The following is an 18522-nucleotide window of genomic DNA, read 5'->3' as shown; positions in this document are numbered from 1 at the left end:
GATTATCAGAGACCTTTCTCCAGGCAGCTCTCATTCAAGGAGAGGACCTGGCAAGATTCGGGTACTCATCTGCTCATCTCCCAGTTATTATTCATCATTTTCCCCCCACCCGCCCCAGCTGAGCTCAGAACTTGACCCGAAGTTGCGAACACTCTGAGGTGTCAGTCTTAAAAGCTAAATCAAATTGGTGAGAATCGGGGGAAACGGTTGTGTAATTATTAAAACATATATCAAATATATATACTCGACTTTAAGATTTGATAGGAGCTAGGTGCAGTAATGTCTGCTGGAAAAAGCGTGAAAATTATAACCTTGTACAAGACATTTTGTGCTACATGTAAATGAACCCTTCTGATTTGTTTCTGCATTGATGGGGTAGGGGGTGGGTGAGTGCACTTGATGTCTGTGGCACTGGCAAAGCGTATTTCTTCTCCCATATCTCATTCAAAAATGCCGGAGGATACAAATGTGGCTCTCTGATGGTGAAAACAGCTACAGTGAGGGCCTGTAAAGCAGCTGCAGCGAGAGGTCAAAAGCAGTAATTTTTATATTTTTTTTCTATCCAGGCATAGTCAGATTTGACCCCAAACTGTGAGGCCACTCTCTCTACAGATTTGGACTATTTCAATAGTTGGCTTTCTATTCAAAAGATGACTTTCCGATGCTATTCTTGAGCAGCTGTTAATGTAATTACTGCGCATACGGAAATACCAGGATGTCAGTGATTCCCTGGATTACAGAGCAAAGCAGCAAAGCATTGTCTTACGCGCACCCAAACATATGAAGACACAGATAGACAGACATTCGTTCTGCTGTTGAAGTTTGCAAGTTGAAAGCATGCAGGGTTTTCTTTCCCTGGAATGATAATTGTGATTTTTTTTTTTCTTCCTTTTTTTGTGTGTTAAGGGAGAGGAAGCTGCAGGGAATCAGCGGTTGTCAAAATCTAAGAAGTGATATTGTCATACCAGCCGGATGGCCGTCTGGTGTTTGTTTAAAAGGGGAGGGAAGAAAAAAAACAGTCCAGGCGATTGAATCATATCTTCTTGCCAATACGTCCTTGCGTTCCCACCTCCATCATTACAGCAACATGTTTTATTTTCAGCAGTGCTGTTCTCAGTGACTCACATCCCAGAGCCATGTGCTGCTCAGTTAGGCCTCAGATGCCCTAAACACAGACCAAGTGGTCATAAGAAATGCTCTTGTAATCCACCGGAGACTCTGCCTAAAATGTACTTTATTTATATACAATATTGCTTATTATCTAACAGATAATAATAATTTATTGAAATCGATCTGAAAACGGTTTCAGATCAGAGTGAAAAGTGAGTACATTTCCCCTCCAAGTGTCTGTAAATACTTATAAATATCTTTGTGTTTGTCTCCCCGCTCCCACAGGTAAATGGGATTTTCAAGCCTTCATCACAAGTTTTGATCTGGGAGAGCCCGTGGCTACTCTTCAGTTTCTCACCCAGAACTACAAAGACTAGAGGATGCTCAGATGCCTGAAATGGAAGAAGAAGAATCTGTCAGTAGACAAATATGAAAGATTTCTCCTCACTTTTACTCTATCAGCAATTACTAAACAGCATACATTCTTCAAGCTTGCACAAGCGAGCCCTCTTTGCCTTTATCTTATCATTACGTTAGAGAGCGAGATTTCCTCTTTGTGTTACACCAGCTGCTTAGGGTTTTGATCTCGGCCCGTATCTCTTGTCACGTGGTACGGAGCAAAGGATTTGGGAGGTAGAATTTAGCTTTACCAGGGGGTTTCTTATTAGTTTCCGAACACTGTCGACAAGAGAAGGAAGACAGCCTGATATCACAACTCTGTGTGGAAAGAGTTGATTCTAATTCAGGGGCGGAAACACGTCAGGGCCAAAAAAAGGAAGTGGGAGGTGAAACCGAGACCGCAACACAGCCGGATGCCGCAGTGGAACTTGAACCAAAATACTCTAGTGACAGGGCAGGGGAGGAGCCACAGGGCCTGTCATGCTCCAAGTGAAAGGAACTTACTGTTTGTGTAATTGTTTATCATATTTCCATTGACCACTGGAAACAATGAGCTGCTTTCATGCCCTTGATTGATTTATCTGAAGTAAAGGCTGCTGTGATCTACACGTGTCCTTGAGTGTAACTTTGGGACAGCAAACCCAGTTTGAACTTTGCACAGTTGCGTAAGAGCCTCACCTGGCAAGTCTGTAGAGGATGATGCGGATAAACTTTTCAACCTTTTCGCGATGAGATACTTTTCAGACCTCGCAGGTCTTTGTAGAAGGTGGGTCAGAGGACCCACCCCCCACGCCATGAGGAATATCGGTTTCTAACCAGCAACTCTCCTCTGGGAGAGGCTTGTATCAATACCCCAGATGTCTGAAAAAGGCTGGATTTACATCAGTGACTTTGATGTCCTGATGATCAATCTCTAGTTGGTGGTTTCATTGACCTTAATTTGGTGTCTCATCGGTGGGCTAGGCGGGAGTAGGTAATGGAGGTTTTTGTTCCTTTGGTGGTTAAGCCAGCCTTGGTAAAACCCTTACGCGGCCCCTCCGTGAACTCTGGGAGATCATTGATCAACTTGTCCTGCGTTTGCTTTGTTTGCCTCCCCGACTTAGCAGTCAAAGCAGCCAAGTCAACAAACAAAAACAACCATAAGCACACAGTTTGTCAGTGAATCCATTGCTTTTGAATAAATGTTAAGTATCTGTCGGTTTGAAAATTACTCTTGACCTTGATTTACCCATCTTATTTGACTTATGAAATCACATTTTTAACAATTGGCAAGTCGAGTATAATTCCACACTCATTGTGAAGCATGCCAAGTGGGAGAGCATTCTTCCAAAAAACCACCTACTTGAATCCATCAGTACACCACTGAAATGCCAAGATTTGTACTTCCAAATACACTGTGCATTTTTTTCCCTCCTTTATATCTTGGAGATATCCTGCCAAAACAGCTGGGTTTTGCCACTCAGCTTCCTTGAATGTGTTTATTTTTACTCCGAATGTCAGGAGAGTTGAAATATTATGATTAAGAAAAACTGACAGCTGTAGTTCATCGCTGCACAGTATATTGCACTTCTCTGAAAAAAAAAGCTTCTCACATCCCCTGATGATATGGGAAAGGCATTTAATATTTTTTTAATTTATTCAAACTTAGATTAATTAAAAGGAATTTGTATAATCAATTCAATTGCCTAACCACCGCTGAGTGATCTAATATGCATGTTTACTTGGAGTCTCCATTCTTCTTTTCTCTTCGCTGCAGAAGTAGATTTATTTCACTGAACTTCATCACTTACTGTGAGCAGTGGCAAAGTGAACTCGACGGCATGATCCGCTCACCATTTTGCACACGCATTTCTGTGCGTTTAACCTCGACAGACTGGCATTGTCTTTATACTTTATATGTCTCAGTGTGTGTTTTAGCCCACCTGGAAATTTGAGTCCCAATTCTAAAAACAAAAGTTCACATGATTATCCAGGTTTTTAGGCACTATTGAACACTTGTTTACATTCAACAACAAGGAATCCAGAATTTTAAAATACACCTCTTGACCTCTAAAGATTTTTTGCTGAGGTATCTGTGCTGGCCCTGCTTTCTAAATGCACATTGGTATCCGTATTAGTGAAGCTCTACTACAAATGGCAGACTCAATAGGGAGATAACTTAAATACCTTTATGGATGCATGTCTTAAAAATAAAGCTAAAAGCTTATGTATTATATTTTACATTCTCCCCTCAAACTGTACAGAGTGTAACCATTAGACCATTAACCTTAGTGGTTTTACAAAGCTATTTACGATGTGTTTCTCATTCACACACAAGTCCTGAGTTACTGGCATACCATACGAAACAGCCTCGGGTTCAATTCAAGTACACTGGCTTGTGGATCACACCGGCAACTCTATAATTACTGGAAAATCTTCTCTACTACTGGATCTACAGTACAAGAGAAGTTATGAGGTTAAAAGCAGGTGATTCCTTAATGTACTTTAATTTTACAGGTATGTGTGCAGGATAAAGTTAGCATCAATAAAAGGGTGTTTTAATAGGACCCTTCGGAATATCAGGTAGTAATTGGACAATGGTAGTATCGGGGGGAAGGTAGAGTTTGTTCTTACTGGGCTGTCCTCATCTGCTGCCTGGAAAACAATAATAAGACACACTAAGGAGACGAGCCTTAAATCTGCATAGGAAGAATATTTCTCTCTAACTTGATTACACTTCTTCCACTGTCCTTTGTGCCAAATTTAAAATTTTACATAGATAGGGGATAATATCTTGATCCTTTTTACCAAGTTAAATGTCTGAAACTTGGTATACTCTGTTATCTCCAATAGTTTAAAGTTGGAGGCACCTTTATACTACAGACTGTATCTGAAGGATATTCAGATACAGATACGTTTCAGAAAAGCAAAACCACTAAAGAAGTGGCTTAAACTCAAGCTGGCGGCTAAAATGAGCCCAGCTGCATAGTCAAGGTAACTTTATTATACCCATAGGCAAGGTAAATTTGCTTTACAGAAAAAATGATAGCATTTGGCATCCCTTCAAAAACACGCATAGATGTCTCGGGTAAAAACAATCCTTTTGGCTTGATTGTGATCCCAGTAAAAAATGGCCTGATGAATTTATGGACTCAAGCACTAGTTCAACATATTATTGAATATAACACCATCTTTATTTTGTACTTCATTCAATTTGAAAAGAGGAGAGGTTTTAGGCATATAATGTCAGCTGCATGTCCCTTATTTTCTGTCAGGTCTCTGGGTTGTTTGTTGCAAATTCTTCTCAATTGGATGATGTACTAGTGTGACTATGATGTAAATCAATAAACCATATGCCCAATTTTAAAAAGTTAAGAAATTGGTGGATGAAGTTAACTTTAAAGTAATCAATAACCAGTCAGAATTGGCACTGAAACTTACAAACAGGAAGTGAGATCATATCTTACCAGTTGTTTCACGCAGCAAACATGGGACACTCTTTTTATTTCTTTGCATCAGCATGATCGTGATTGTGTTTAGCTGGTTGCAAAAGCTTAAAAAATGGAGGACTGAATAATCTGGCGTGTTAACTAAAGTTTCAACCGAGAGGATTCTTTTATAAGTGGTTAATAATAGGGCGACACTGTTCTGTTATTACATTATGGAGTGAAAAGGGACCTATTAGCACTGTTCCTCAGTATTACAAATCATCACAGAAAAATGTCACTCTGCCGGAAACCCATAGTAAAATGCCGCACACTGTTTTCAAGTTTGGACATGCCCCAACTCAAGCCGCCATGATGATTGTGCCCCCTCATCGATGCTTGCAGTAACCACGGGTTACACAAGAACAGCACAGGAAATAATAAAGAATGTAAATTTGCAGGCAATGTAACTTTCCAACTCCCTTAATAGTAAGGAAAAAACACTTTAGCTATCCCCATGAAGCTTGGAAAAACAAAACTTATTTGCCTGCACATCCACGCTGACTGGGAAGTTTCCTGCTTTAAAGTAAGCATGTGCTTCCATGGAATCCCTGTATGCAAAAGAGCCCGGACACTGCAGTCAAAGAGATCTAACGCCGCAGGGCCATGGACAAACAACGCAGGCCTGCCTCATGTGCCCCGGCTCACAGTCGAGGAAATAAACCAGCAACAGGTACGGTAGGTGTTCCAGCTCGACAGTTCAACTTTCCAACCACAGAGCCACCACCCGGCACTTCCCTTTGGCGAGATACACTGCAGTACAGAAGGTCCTCAGTCATGCCGATGGGATTCTGATTGATTTGCATCTATAGACATAACAGTTGAGGAAGCCTTTTTCCATGGATCACAGCATTGATGATCTCATGCATTTTTGCAAGATGACAGTAATATAAGACGATAAATAGTGATTTTAGAAACATTATTATGAATAATCTCATCCGATCAGGTTTTCCTGCTACTAAAATACAAAACTTAATAGAAAACCTTCTGATAATGTTTAAAAGGCAAATTGATGTTCTGCAACTTTTACTTTCACCCCTGGCAAACAGAATCAAGACAAATTTAACTCGCGATGCCCTTTGACCTGGGCCAGTGTAAAAAAAGTTGATACAGTGAGCAAGCCGAGGGAATGAATCAGTATGACGTGATGAAGCCAAAACAGAAAATCTATATTCAGCCTGTTATAAGAATGTTGCAATTCGAATCAAGTTTACCGGGATAACTGCTGTCTGCTTAACCGATTTAAGGTATCCTACAAGAGCGGAGTGAAGACACCCTGAGGGGGACAGCCCACTGGTATGACTGACACTCATAAAACGCGCACACGAGCACATGGAGGACTCAGTAATGAGACATACGAGATCACTGGCTGATCTGTTTGTATAAGCCCCCTAAACACTGAGCATGATTCAGACTAATTCTCCCACACTGTTTACACTTCTGGTTCATTGAGGTACTATTAATTTCTCAGGTCTGAAATATTCAAGCTCTGACATTTCATTCAGTATTTTCTGAGAATGTTGCACAGGCCTGCGTGGCTTACATTGACACAGCAGCAGCAATGGAAAATAGATTTAAAGAAACCTTTCTTAAAATCATTAATTAGGAGTGAAACCATTCAAAGATTGTGAGTGGATGGTGACTCCAAAGCTTTTTATTTTTTATTATCTTTTCTCTCTATGTTTTTAACTTTTAGTGTAATAAACCAAATTACATGGGTGTATTTAAAAATTTTAAAAAAAGAAAGAAAAAAAGAAGTTGGGGTTTTTTTCTATTTTTTTCACAAGTTGGCAAGTTGGTGAAAAGCGAGCCATGACGCTTTGTCCACTGTCATCTCTTTAAACGTCTGTGGCTTCCGATCACTTTTCCACTACTACCACCCGGAACTCACATGTCCAAATACAGACATTTAGGGGCGGGGCCGGACACTGCCTTATTTGGAGTTTCCACTTAAGCGGTCACTGGGGCTCCAAGTCGAAGCAAGCCTGTGGATTTGCAAAGCCCTTGCAATATTTACAAACGATTAACTTCGCCATTTACTGCATTTCTGCGACAATGATGCTGCATGAAAAGGAGTCAGTGTTCTGCAACGAGCATGTAGGAAGGTACAAAGTGTGTTTGTGTGTGTATGACAGTGCAGAGCACTTACACTTTCAATATTCAAGTTTGTGGCTTTAGCTTTGAAAGGGAAAAAAAACAGGCCTGGGAGTAAAGTCAACAAAAAAAAAATTTTTTCACTATTTGGTTAGTTTGGGCAGAATGTTAAGAAACAACTTGTGATAGTAAGCAGTGTACTGTCTCAGCAACAATCCCCAACGCCACAACACACTCTGTTACTCTCTCACACACACACACATGCATAACTAGCCGGCTGTGTGCCTGATAAATGCACATGAGGACTGACAATAAAGATAAGTGCTGCTGAATCATTGCAATGTTTCCACAAGGACGGGAACACATGAGAGCCGCGGGTCTTCCTGAAGAAGGACGCGGCTGGATGTGACATGTGGATTTTGTAAACTTTGCAGCTATCTGTCTGTCGGAGCCTTTTTGCCTCCACTGTAGTTTCCACCGACTGACGCGTGGAGAGCCTGGCGCTAGGCGCCCATGTCCATATATGGTCATCTACGTCACACAAATGTTCCATCCCCCTATTTAATACGGGCAGACTGGAGTCCCCTATCCAGCTCCAATAGAGCAAGTAGAGCTGCTCTTGTGCAACCAACACCACCACCTCCTCCATTGATTCACAGACTTCAAATTCCCCCACAAGCAGCCCATCAGCTTCCACAGTGATCAGATTAATAACAACAATAGCCTGTGATCACACAGGGGGAGATAACCGGCGCTGCTCATCCTCCGCGGGATACTTGGATAGCTACAGCAACAGGATTCATTCCTGCTCCTCTCTCTTTTTTTCACGCCCGATCCACACCTGTGTTTTCCACTTTGAGAACACCCGGTGTTTTTTTCTTTTTCTGTAACTGTCTGGGATACCTGCGCGTTGCCCTTTATAAATGTCGGACTGAATATAACTGCTATGACAGGGAAACTAGCGGACAAGATCCCTCTTACCATGAGCAGTTTAATAAACACGATCCCTGACAGTCTCTACCCAGAAGAGGACATCCCGACGTCTATGAATATTTTCACCAGTACGGAATCCATTAATCACTATTCACAGATGAACACAGGTAAGACCTTGATCTACTTTTGAGAGAGTGTGTGTGTGTTTTAAGAAAAGTGGCTCAAACTGCGATGCGCGCGGACGGCAACAGTTGTCTCGGGGCTTTGGAGCACCTGTTTGCGCTTAGGCTGTTGCGCACAAAGGCACAATCCTAACCTGGACTTTTTGTTTTTCTTGTTTTTTTTTTGAGAAGGTTCAGGTGAACATCGCCCTCTTTACATTAGACAGACTACGCAAAAAATGCCACTCAGTTGATCGTGTGTGTTTTTAATGCTGTCGTTATCATAATTCCATTGTCCGTACAGCCGAGATGCCAGGATTTCAGCCCGAAAAAGCCAACTGCTGCCTACTCACGCGTAGAAAAAACTTTTAAAACATCGGCTCACGTGTTTCATTTAAGTAGCGATGCGTAGCTTAAAGTGGCTTTAATTCAACAAAGCTGAAGCGCGTTTGAGGAAATGTCTGGATGTGAAAGGTTGTGTGAGTGGAAAACGGCTAATTTGCGCAAAGTCCATTAAAAAAAACCGCGCACGGCTCCGTGGCTGAATCTGAGATCTTTACGCTGAGGGAAAATGTGTTTAATTAGGCCTATGTGGTCAAACTCCACTGTCACCGATTTGTTCGTCTAATATCCCGCAAAGATGGGTCAACTACTTTAGACAATGACTCTCATTCACAACTCTATTAGCATGTCAGATTTTAGTAGGCGTGTGTGGCCGCTTTCCCCCCCTATATGAAACACGTTTAGACGTCAGGCCCGTGAACCTGCTTATATTCAGTGAGTGGCAAGGCCGGATATATTAACTGATTTATCGCGTAGTCCAAATCGGGCTAACATATTTATATTTAATTCAGACGCCTACCTAAAGTCGACTTGTTGTTCGGCTCAGTGTCGTGGATTGGCATTAAATCAATCCCTCGCTGTACAGCTTTAACCCTCTGAGATGATGGGTCAGTGATCCACGAAAATATATCAAATATTTAACTTCACGTTTCCTTTAATTTAGTAACTGTGATTTACCTGCTCCGTGCACAACTTCATGCACGACCCTCTTTTCTTTTTATTTCCTCATCAGGTGTTTTGTTCACAGATTAAAGCAGATCTTTAGATTCATTTTAAACTGAAATATTTCCCCCTCAATTATCTCAGAGGTGTGCCTTTGAATTATCCAAGCGCCAGGTGTTACACGTGACATTTTTTGTTTTTAAATTTTTTTTGGAATAAATACAAGTTTATGACATACGTGTGCCATATTATTATTATTATTATTATTATTATTATTTTGTTTTGACTCGGCAGTAGAATATATTTTGAGACCTTGGTTGGGACGTTTAAAAAAAATGAATGAAACTTAATAAGGAAAAAAAAGATGTTGCGGATTACAGGAGTGTGTGTTGCTACTTTAAACCTCTCCCCTTGCTGAAATTCTCTCAGTAAACTGTAAGCCATATATTTACAATAGGTCCGTCTGTTTTTGTCCTCCTGTTTCTTTATTATTTGGGGTAAAATACAACATTTTTAAAAAGTACATTTTGAACGTATTATGCTGTGATTTTACAGGTGGAGCAGGTGTGTGCTATGCTCTTCAAATCTGACCTATAAGAAAAGAGTGGTGATTTTAATTAATGTTATTTTGTGTAACATATTACACAAAATACCTCCAAAAGATTTAGATTAGTAGATAATAATAATAATAATAATAATAATAATAATAATAATAATAATAAACATAAACTGAGACTTGTTTTATAAATGTCATAGAAAAATATAGCTTGCTCCAAGTCTCCATGTGTTAAATGGTATGGTGCACAATGCACAGAATTTTTTCTTTTCAGCCAAATTCCAGCAGGCTGTAATTACTGGGAAGGAAAATATAAATGAAAAGAGACGTGTTTTTTAACTGCTGGCGAAGAGAGAATTCCAATTTACAAAAAAAAAAAAAGTCTCATATTTAATTTTTAGAGGATATAACCAGCACATGTATATGTCACCCATTAAGTACATCTGTATTTGATGGGTTTTAAGGCGTCTTGTGACAAAGTCAAATGTGCACGAGAGACTGTTCGTTCTTGGTTGAAGTGTGAGCGATAGAAAATATCAAGGTAATTTTGTGAAATGGGGTAGGAAACACGTAAAATTCCTCCCAGATGTTCTTTGTTGCGTATGTGTTTTGAATCCTTGAGCGTGATGGATGTGGCGTCTGCCTTTATAATCCTCCCTGCTGTAAAGAAATCAAATCTTGCCATTCAGTTTGGCTGTCCTCCTGAGGGACACAATGACTGGATCAAAGGGGGTGTTTAGGTCTTGATTTATGAGAGCTTGTGGGATCTGAGAGAGAGAGGAGCGAGAGAGAGACACCCTTCTCTCAGATGCAGCAGTCAGTCACTTAACTTACAGGTCTGACAGCGTTCACATTTCTTTATGAACTCTATGGGACTTCCTTCATTTTTCATCGTTTGTTGTCTGTTGCACAGGTATGCATAACATCTGAATTCCGGACAAACCTTGAGGACTGCCGCTTAAAGTTCATGTAGCCAAGTTTTGTTTTTGTTTTTTCTCCAGAGAGTGCGCCATGTTATTACTTTCTTGGGCTTTTCTTACCAAATGATTACGTTTCAAATTCACATATGAGCCGTCACGTTGATGATTTATTCATGTGTGTTTTTTATTTGCTTTCATCTAGATAATATCATGGATCTGGGCATGGGAAGCGAGAAAGCAACCTCGGAGATTCAGTATGGATCCAGCTTCCAGTCCAACCGCAGCGGGCAGACTGTCACCTACTTGGGGAAGTTTGCCTTTGACACTCCTCCTTCAGGTGGCATTGGTGGCTCTGGCTGGTGCTCTGATAACAATATCATCAGTCTTGTGAGTGCGGGGATCCTCGGTGTTTCTCCATCACCCGGCACAGTAACGACACAGACATCATCCTCCGCAGCAAGCATGGGCGGACAGACGTCAGACATGGAGCAGGTATATGGTCCACCACTGCCTGCCTATTCCACCTGTGGTGACCTGTACCAGGATCAGGTCTCCTTTCACCACAGCCCTGCCACCAGCACGCCTCTAGCCTACCCTGGCAATGACTATCACTCCACATCAAAAGCCTCCATGGATGGCAGTCTTTTCTCCATGATCCCCGACTACAACCTTTTCCACCATCAAGGGGAGGTCGGCGTGATGGAGCACAAGCCCTTTCAGACCATGGACCCCATCCGAGTCAACCCTCCACCTATCACGCCTCTGGAGACCATCAGAGCATTCAAAGACAAGCAGCAAATTCACCCAGGTTTCATCGGCGGGCAGCAGCACCCACCTCAGCACCACCCCCCACCACAGACACTCACCCTCAAACCCATCCGACCACGGAAGTACCCCAACCGTCCCAGCAAAACCCCGGTCCACGAGCGGCCGCACGCCTGTCCGGCAGAGAACTGTGACAGACGCTTCTCGCGCTCAGACGAGCTCACGCGTCACCTCCGCATCCACACGGGTCACAAACCCTTCCAGTGCCGAATATGCATGCGCTCCTTCAGCAGGAGCGACCATCTGACCACGCACATTCGCACGCACACGGGTGAGAAACCCTTCTCCTGTGAGTTCTGTGGACGCAAGTTTGCCAGAAGCGACGAGCGAAAGAGACACGCAAAGGTGCACCTGAAACAGAAGGACAAGAAGCCAGCTGACAAGAGCAGTGGGCCAGCTGGGAGCCACAGCTCGCCGCCCAGCTCCTGCGGGGGGCCAACTGTGGGAACGTCATGACCATCACTACGTGCACTTGGACTGGACCCTCACCACACACAATAAAGAGACGTAGGAAGAAGGGATCACGTCTGCTATGAGATAAATAGGTGACTCTTTTCCTCTCTTTTACACCCCTGCTCTTTTCAGTTCCTTCTATTTTTGAGATGGATGCCTTTAGTTTAAGTAAGAGGGGAAAGGCTGCTACGCCCTTCTCTTTCAAGCAACTCAGAGCCTCAGCTACTGTAACACAGTGCCAACACAAAGAAAGGGCACCGTGTGTATCTATAGGTTTTGGAGTGGATACACTTTTGTAAATTTGAATGAAATTTTCTAAATTGGAAGGAAGCCAGAATCCAGGATAAGGGTCGAAACAGACAGAATTATGAGGGAGATGAGGAACGAGTGGTCTGGGGATGTATGCATTAATTTTAGTAGGCTGTTTAAAAGTGCAATTGGTTACATTTGTGTACCGTCATGGAAACCTTATTAGTGGCACTTGACTGTCTTTTTGTTGTGTTCTGGGGTTTTTTTTTCCACCTCTTTTTGAATGTTGTTTTCTCAAAGGAATGTGCCAAATGTATTGTGGTGATGCAGCCAACCTTGTTCTTTTTACTGTGCCTGACATTTGCCAAAACATAGCAGTGGTATCAGCTTAGCACAAACGTTGAGTTAAAGCAAAGCTCAGATTCATTAACCACACACCAGATTTAGATTTACCTGCACAAATGAGTCAGATCTAGAGAACGACTTGACTGGGTCACACAAAGCAAAACCGATGTCTTGTCCTGTTACATGTACACACACGCCTGCAGCAATCGATGCCTTTGCCAATACTTATTTATTTGTAGTCACTGTGATACACTGGTTTGGTTTTTTTTTTGGGTTGCCTTTTTATATGGTAGCTTCATGTGGCGTTACCAGATATAATTTCTGTTGCTTTCTTTTTCCTTTCTTTTTTAGAAAAAGCTCACCAATACTGTTCATTTCTCAGTTTTCTTGAGTTCTGCAATTATATGCAATATAGTCATGACAAATGCCACCAACCCATAAATCAAATTAACTAAGAGCACAGTTAGACGAATTGAACTATTTAAATAAGCACTGGGTTGCAAACCAGCAGTATATGAAAGCAAAGCTAAATAAGGGTAAAAAATGACAGAGGCCACTTCTCTGTGATTCTTGGAGTAAAAGGACTAAACTGCTTGGTTTTAAGTCATCGAATGATGAGCAGTATCCCATAAGAGGAAAAGAGAAACATCCAAATCCATGTTTACATCTTTTTTTAATACAGAGAGACTGAGCTGTAAACTAACATGTTGGATTTTTTTTGTTGTGTTTTTTTTTTTTGTTGTTGTTGTACAGAATACAAATATGTATGCAGGTAGCTACAGTAGAAGTTTCACTTTTTGTACTCAAATGTCAAATGCACCATAATTCAGTATTAAATCGTGCATAAAATTTATGTGCATGCCTTCATGCACACTATGTAAATACAAATGTCTGCATAAACAAGAATTTTCAGTTGACTGAATGCTTGTGCAGAATGTGTCTTAAAGCTTTTAGTAATGTAGTTATAATACAGAATATTTTGTTGTCATAGGTGATTGCAAAAAAAAAAAAACAACAACTTTTTTGGAGCACTACAGTAGTGCCAAATATGGTGTGCTATCTCCCATTAAAAAAAAGAATAATAGCATCTGCACCATGTGTATGCTTTAAAGTGGAAACTGGTTTAAGGAAGCACTAATGTGTTCTCTGAATAAATGACAAGATTTCTTTTCTTTTTTTTTTTTCTTTTTTTTTTTACATATTGTGTATCTCCATTATAGCAATATCGGTTATTTTAATTAGCACATCTTCCCCACTGTATTTAAAATAAAAAAGGCACTGGTTGCTCTAAGATAGATGTTCGCCCGAATGATTGGATCTTTTTTTTAATTTTTGAAGTATATTACAGTGCAATGCTGATCATTTTCACAAATGACTCTTTAGTTAAATTGCTTAGATTTGTGCTTACTGAAGGAAACACCTTTTATGGTTTAAGGAAATATTTTGTAATATTTTCTGTGTTATAGTGATATTGACTGATATCATAACAATAACCACATTTGATAATAGTGCTTTGCTTTACTCATGGAAAGCAAGAAAGGTTTTTCCCCCCCCTCCAAGGCTGTGTTATGGTTATGTGGTGCAAATGCAAAACATCCTAACTGACATACCAATATGACGTTTTTATCCAGCACGATAAATGTATTATACTTTGGGGCAAAGCCAATGAAACATGTTAAAAAGAAAAATAAGACTAAGGAATAAATAAATTATTGTTGAGGCAAGCAAAAAAGACCAGATATCAAACATATCAGTAATGGATTCAGCAAACAAAACAAGAGTTAAAGAAATATTTGTGCAGTAATAACCTTGTCCATGTGATAGCATAATTCAGATTTTATATCATTTCTCAAACACCGGTCCTCTTTTTAAAAGAAACATGCTTCCTGTTATTCACCTTGACAACATTTCGAATTATTAGCTGTGCACTCTGGCTGATAATGAGTACGCTTTATGTGAGGCGGAGAATTTATATGAACAACGTTAGCAGCTGGGAAAAAAAAGAAATAAACATTTAAATGGTCAGCAAACACAGCAATCGGGCTGAAAGAGAATATGAAGAGACAAATGTAAAGGCCAACGGTAAAGTTCAGAAAAGCAATGCCACAGAGAGCACAGTGCACACAGAAATGAGCTTCCAAAGTCCATACTTTCCCTTTCCTGTTACAGTTTTCATTGCAGAGCTTCCTGGCAAGTGTCCACTTATTTTCCAATTAATTTGGCCTCAGAGAGCCTTTTCTCAGCTCATCGACGTGGTTACATGAACAGACCTCCTTGCACTTTTTGAGATAGTCTAAAAGTTAACACAGCCCTGTGCCATCTAACTGCAATTCAATGGTTTTGTATCACAGAGAGATAAATGATTCTATCGCATGGATGGACATCATCTAAAGATTTCTTTTGTGATCTAATATAATGTCACAAACAAAGTCCTGAATACATTTTACTTTTGCAGATTGACACATTATGTAACCCCCTCCTTATCTGTATTGCCACATTATTGGCTTTGTAACAACGACTCATTTTCACACATTGCATTGGAGTTTGAGCGACGGCGTCTAACGTAGGTTGTATTGTCACATACATCCTCATGGAGTCAGCACATAAGAATATATATATACGGCACATGAACCAAAATGTTTTATCACTGATGCTCATCTACATTAATTTGATGTTAGACTGTGGATTATTTTGAATTGATTTGACCCAAAGTTATGCTCTCCTCCAAGAGACAAACTGTGTTATGTTGCTTTCTGTTAAAGATTGATGTAGACTAAGGCGTCTCCATGAAGCCATTTAATTACAGCTACAAACGTAATATTTATCAGTCTCACTGTTTCTGTCATTTATTGTTTTGTGGCTAAAAAAAATGAATAACCCCCCACCACCACTATCATCCCACTCCCTTAATGTAATATAGCGGCTGAACAATAGAGCCTGCTCCATGTTCTTCTGAACAACCATCTGAGTAAGGTGTGAATGGTACAGACATACATCAATGGACTGTTAAACTCAGAAACAAACCCACCACCTTTAATAATGCTTTTCCAATCATTTTTTCTTTCTTTCTTTCTTTCTTTTTGCGGTCTATTGTCCAATAGTGGGCAGCTGAAAGCTCTGAAATTGGAATTTGCCTCATCCCCTGCTCCGTATTGGACTTGAGCCAATATCAGCGGCCATCTTTGTGCCAAACTGGGTTGCAGGGTTGGCTGATCAAAAACAATACATGATGAGAACTCCGCAGGAGCAACAAATCATAAATGTGACCTCCCTCTGCTTGCAACTGAAGGCAGCCTTGTGCTAATGTTTGTGTGCAACTGTTTGATTTGGTCTCCGTAAAGCTGGCCTAGGGCAAAGCCCTAGGTTTGGGCTCATTCATGACATTTAATAACTGTAGGATTGTTTTTTAAAGAAAAGAAAAAAACAAACAAAAAAAAGATGTTTGAAGAGATCTCAATAATGTGTAGATATTATAGGTAACTCACGTCATCTTATGGACTACAGGGTGGCTTCAGGGATTTTGTGGTCTTCGGCAGTGACACTGGTGTTCAGATGGAGTCAATACTCCCTGTTTTCTGTTGTGTTGTGTTTCCTTTCATTACAAGTATCCTCATGTTTGCATGTGCACGGAAATGTTCCAAAGTGCTACCCTCAGACGCTGTAGTGGGTGGCGCTCATTTCTTTATTATGCATGAAAATAAAAAGTCTCATTGGGTGAAATGGGATAAACCTTACAACAATGCAAGACAGACAATTGGAAACACACACTGGGATAACTGTTCTGTTGGCTTTTTTTTTTTTTTTTTTTTTTTTTGTTCAAGAAAAACAAGGGGTCTTGTTTAAAATGTTGTGGATGTCTTTAGCCTATTTCATGTTTTTATTACCTTATAATAAGGTCCTTTTATGATGAGCTGAATATTGAAATGAATTTTACTATATCCTTGTGATGGGGAGGTGTGCTCCCCTGTTTACCTGGCACTTCAGTTTGTTGTAATGCAATTGTTTTGTTATTTCTATGTATAAGTACTTGAATAAAGAAAAATATAACTTGCCTTCAGTTTACTCGGGTCTCAAAAGAACAAAAAGGCGACGTTTCAGTCTGATATTACATTACATGTGCGTCCAAGTGACTTTTTTCATTTCGCTGCTGTGTTCGTGTCCCACAAAACTTCCTTAGAGGAAGCAGACGCGGCTAAGCTCCGGACTTCCTGTTTTGAGCTCGACTGCTGACTGGTAGAAAGGAGTAATACTCGGAAGATAGTAAAACTACCCAATGAAACCGGAGTAAAAGTTCACTCAAAATGAGCTGGTATGTACCCTGACTACATTGTTATGAATAAAATATAACTGTAAACGATCCATTCAAGTTAATTTAGGACTGACTTGTCGACCGGGCTCGGGCTATAATCTGGAAGCGCTCACAGACACCTATAGTGTAACTAGAGTTAGCTTTAGCGTGTCAAACCAAGTGTTTCACGAATAAAAACGTCTTCTAGTAACCTTTCCGTAAGACTAGGTTGCCCCAAAACCCTTTCTGTAAAACATGTGGTCGCAAAGCTGTAGTTGTTACACACAGTTGGCACTTCGAGGAAAAAGGATCGACAAAGTCGTTTACGAGCTACTTGTACAGTATATGTTAGCTAGCAGTTAGTTCGCCTGGTTGCTCTAAAATTAGGGAGGAAAAATGACCTAACTGCTCTTTTAAGTTTAGGCTTCTTGTTTCTACTGTTTAATAAAATCTAGGGTTGTGGCTTTTGCTAAACGTGGAAACTTCGTGTCGTCAGTTGTCAGGTCGGACGGGTTTACGGTGAAGCAATTTAAAGGGATTTAAACGTCGGTCGACAGTAATCAGCTGTCTAGCTGGTATGTTGACACATGTTTTTAGGCTCTTTGTGAACTTTGATTTTCTAAGCAATGATAGCTGTGTGTCGTCTTCATTTGTGTGTCTCGCAGGAGTCGTGCCAAAAAGTGATTTCCAATGTTTCTGTGTTTTGTTTTATATGTCTACCATATATGTCTACCATTATATGCCTGTGCTTATAATGGTAAATAGACTGCAGTCAAGCTGATTTAAAGGGGAGTTGTACATAAAATAAATAAATAATCTGTTTTGCAACTGTCTTTATGACTGCACTTTTGTACCTACTTAGTTCATACTCTACATTATACTCAATCCTGTTCTTTTTTTGGCCATTTAAAATATCTTCATAGACCTGTTATGTTATATTTGTTCCCATTTCTTTTGGCCTCCAGGCCAGCTCTCTCTTGAAAAAGACATTTTTAATGTCAATGAGACTTTTTATGTGGATAAATAAAGAATATAGAAAAATGACTTATGTCATTCATGAGAGATATTGTTTGAGGAATTATTGGCCAACAAGTCATTTACAACAGTTCAGGTACTGGCAGGGATTTTTTTAGCGAACACCAGAAGTCATTTTTTGGTAGACAATCATTTTTTGGCACTGTATAAGAAGGGCGATTGTCAGTCTCAGTTTGAATTCTTTAAGCAGATGTGGATGCCAGGCCTTTTAGGTGATTTTTTTTTTTACATTTTAGCATTCAATTAGCATTAGCCAAGAGGTAAGATAATGCTACAATCATCAGTAAATCAACATGAGTAACCTTACTTAAAAATATGTTTATTATCTTGTATAAAGTAATAAAGAGAACACTTAAAATGCTAACATTTGCTCCAGAAGAGAGCTTTATATAAACAAACTTTTTCCCCCCACATTGGAAAGCTGTGACATTACAACAGTGTAATTAGTCAATTGCATTGTTGGTATTGGACAGGCATTAGTTTGATGACGCAGGAACAAGCACCAACATGGGGATATCTATCCGGTCTTTAAGTGATGACGTGATGAATCCTGCTTCCAGGTCCAAACTACTCTGCGTTTAATAAGGCTTTTGTGTTTTTTACATGTTTTAATGCTTTGTATCTTGTTCTATTTAATCTCAACAAGCCCCTAAAAACAGTCAGTAATCACTGTCGGCCTCTCCCA

General features: G+C 40.2%; 3 protein-coding genes across 5 annotated transcripts in view; all 3 read left to right on the top strand.

Moving 5' to 3' along the window:
- pebp4 (phosphatidylethanolamine binding protein 4) overlaps positions 1 to 2115 on the top strand; it is a 52685-nt gene extending 50570 nt beyond the window's left edge. For both annotated transcript variants that reach the window (XM_084947567.1, XM_084947566.1), the window contains one exon: positions 1396 to 2115. In XM_084947567.1, the coding sequence (XP_084803693.1) occupies positions 1396 to 1487 (92 nt within the window). In that variant the 3' untranslated portion in view covers positions 1488 to 2115. The remainder of the gene's footprint in view (positions 1 to 1395) is intronic.
- A 4660-nt stretch (positions 2116 to 6775) lies between these two features.
- Positions 6776 to 16328, top strand: egr3 (early growth response 3). 2 transcript variants are annotated; one of them, XM_084947563.1, is made up of 2 exons: positions 6776 to 8167; positions 10845 to 16328. In XM_084947563.1, exons 1-2 carry the CDS (start codon positions 8014 to 8016, stop codon positions 11921 to 11923), a joined length of 1233 nt encoding a protein of 410 aa, XP_084803689.1. In that variant the 5' UTR covers positions 6776 to 8013; the 3' UTR covers positions 11924 to 16328. The 2 variants fall into 2 exon arrangements, with proteins under 2 accessions (XP_084803689.1, XP_084803690.1); XM_084947564.1 differs by lacking the exon at positions 6776 to 8167 and adding an exon at positions 9869 to 10635.
- A 102-nt stretch (positions 16329 to 16430) lies between these two features.
- Positions 16431 to 18522, top strand: part of bin3 (bridging integrator 3) — a 32925-nt gene continuing 30833 nt past the window's right edge. Inside the window, exon 1 of the mRNA XM_084947565.1 lies at positions 16431 to 16823. Coding sequence (XP_084803691.1) covers positions 16816 to 16823 — 8 coding nt within the window. The 5' untranslated portion in view covers positions 16431 to 16815. The remainder of the gene's footprint in view (positions 16824 to 18522) is intronic.

Source organism: Perissodus microlepis, chromosome 12, assembly GCF_051167445.1.
Source record: "Perissodus microlepis isolate ML-2025 ecotype Zambia chromosome 12, ASM5116744v1, whole genome shotgun sequence".
NCBI classification, from domain to species: domain Eukaryota; kingdom Metazoa; phylum Chordata; class Actinopteri; order Cichliformes; family Cichlidae; genus Perissodus; species Perissodus microlepis.
This window is presented reverse-complemented; position numbering and strand designations above follow the sequence as displayed.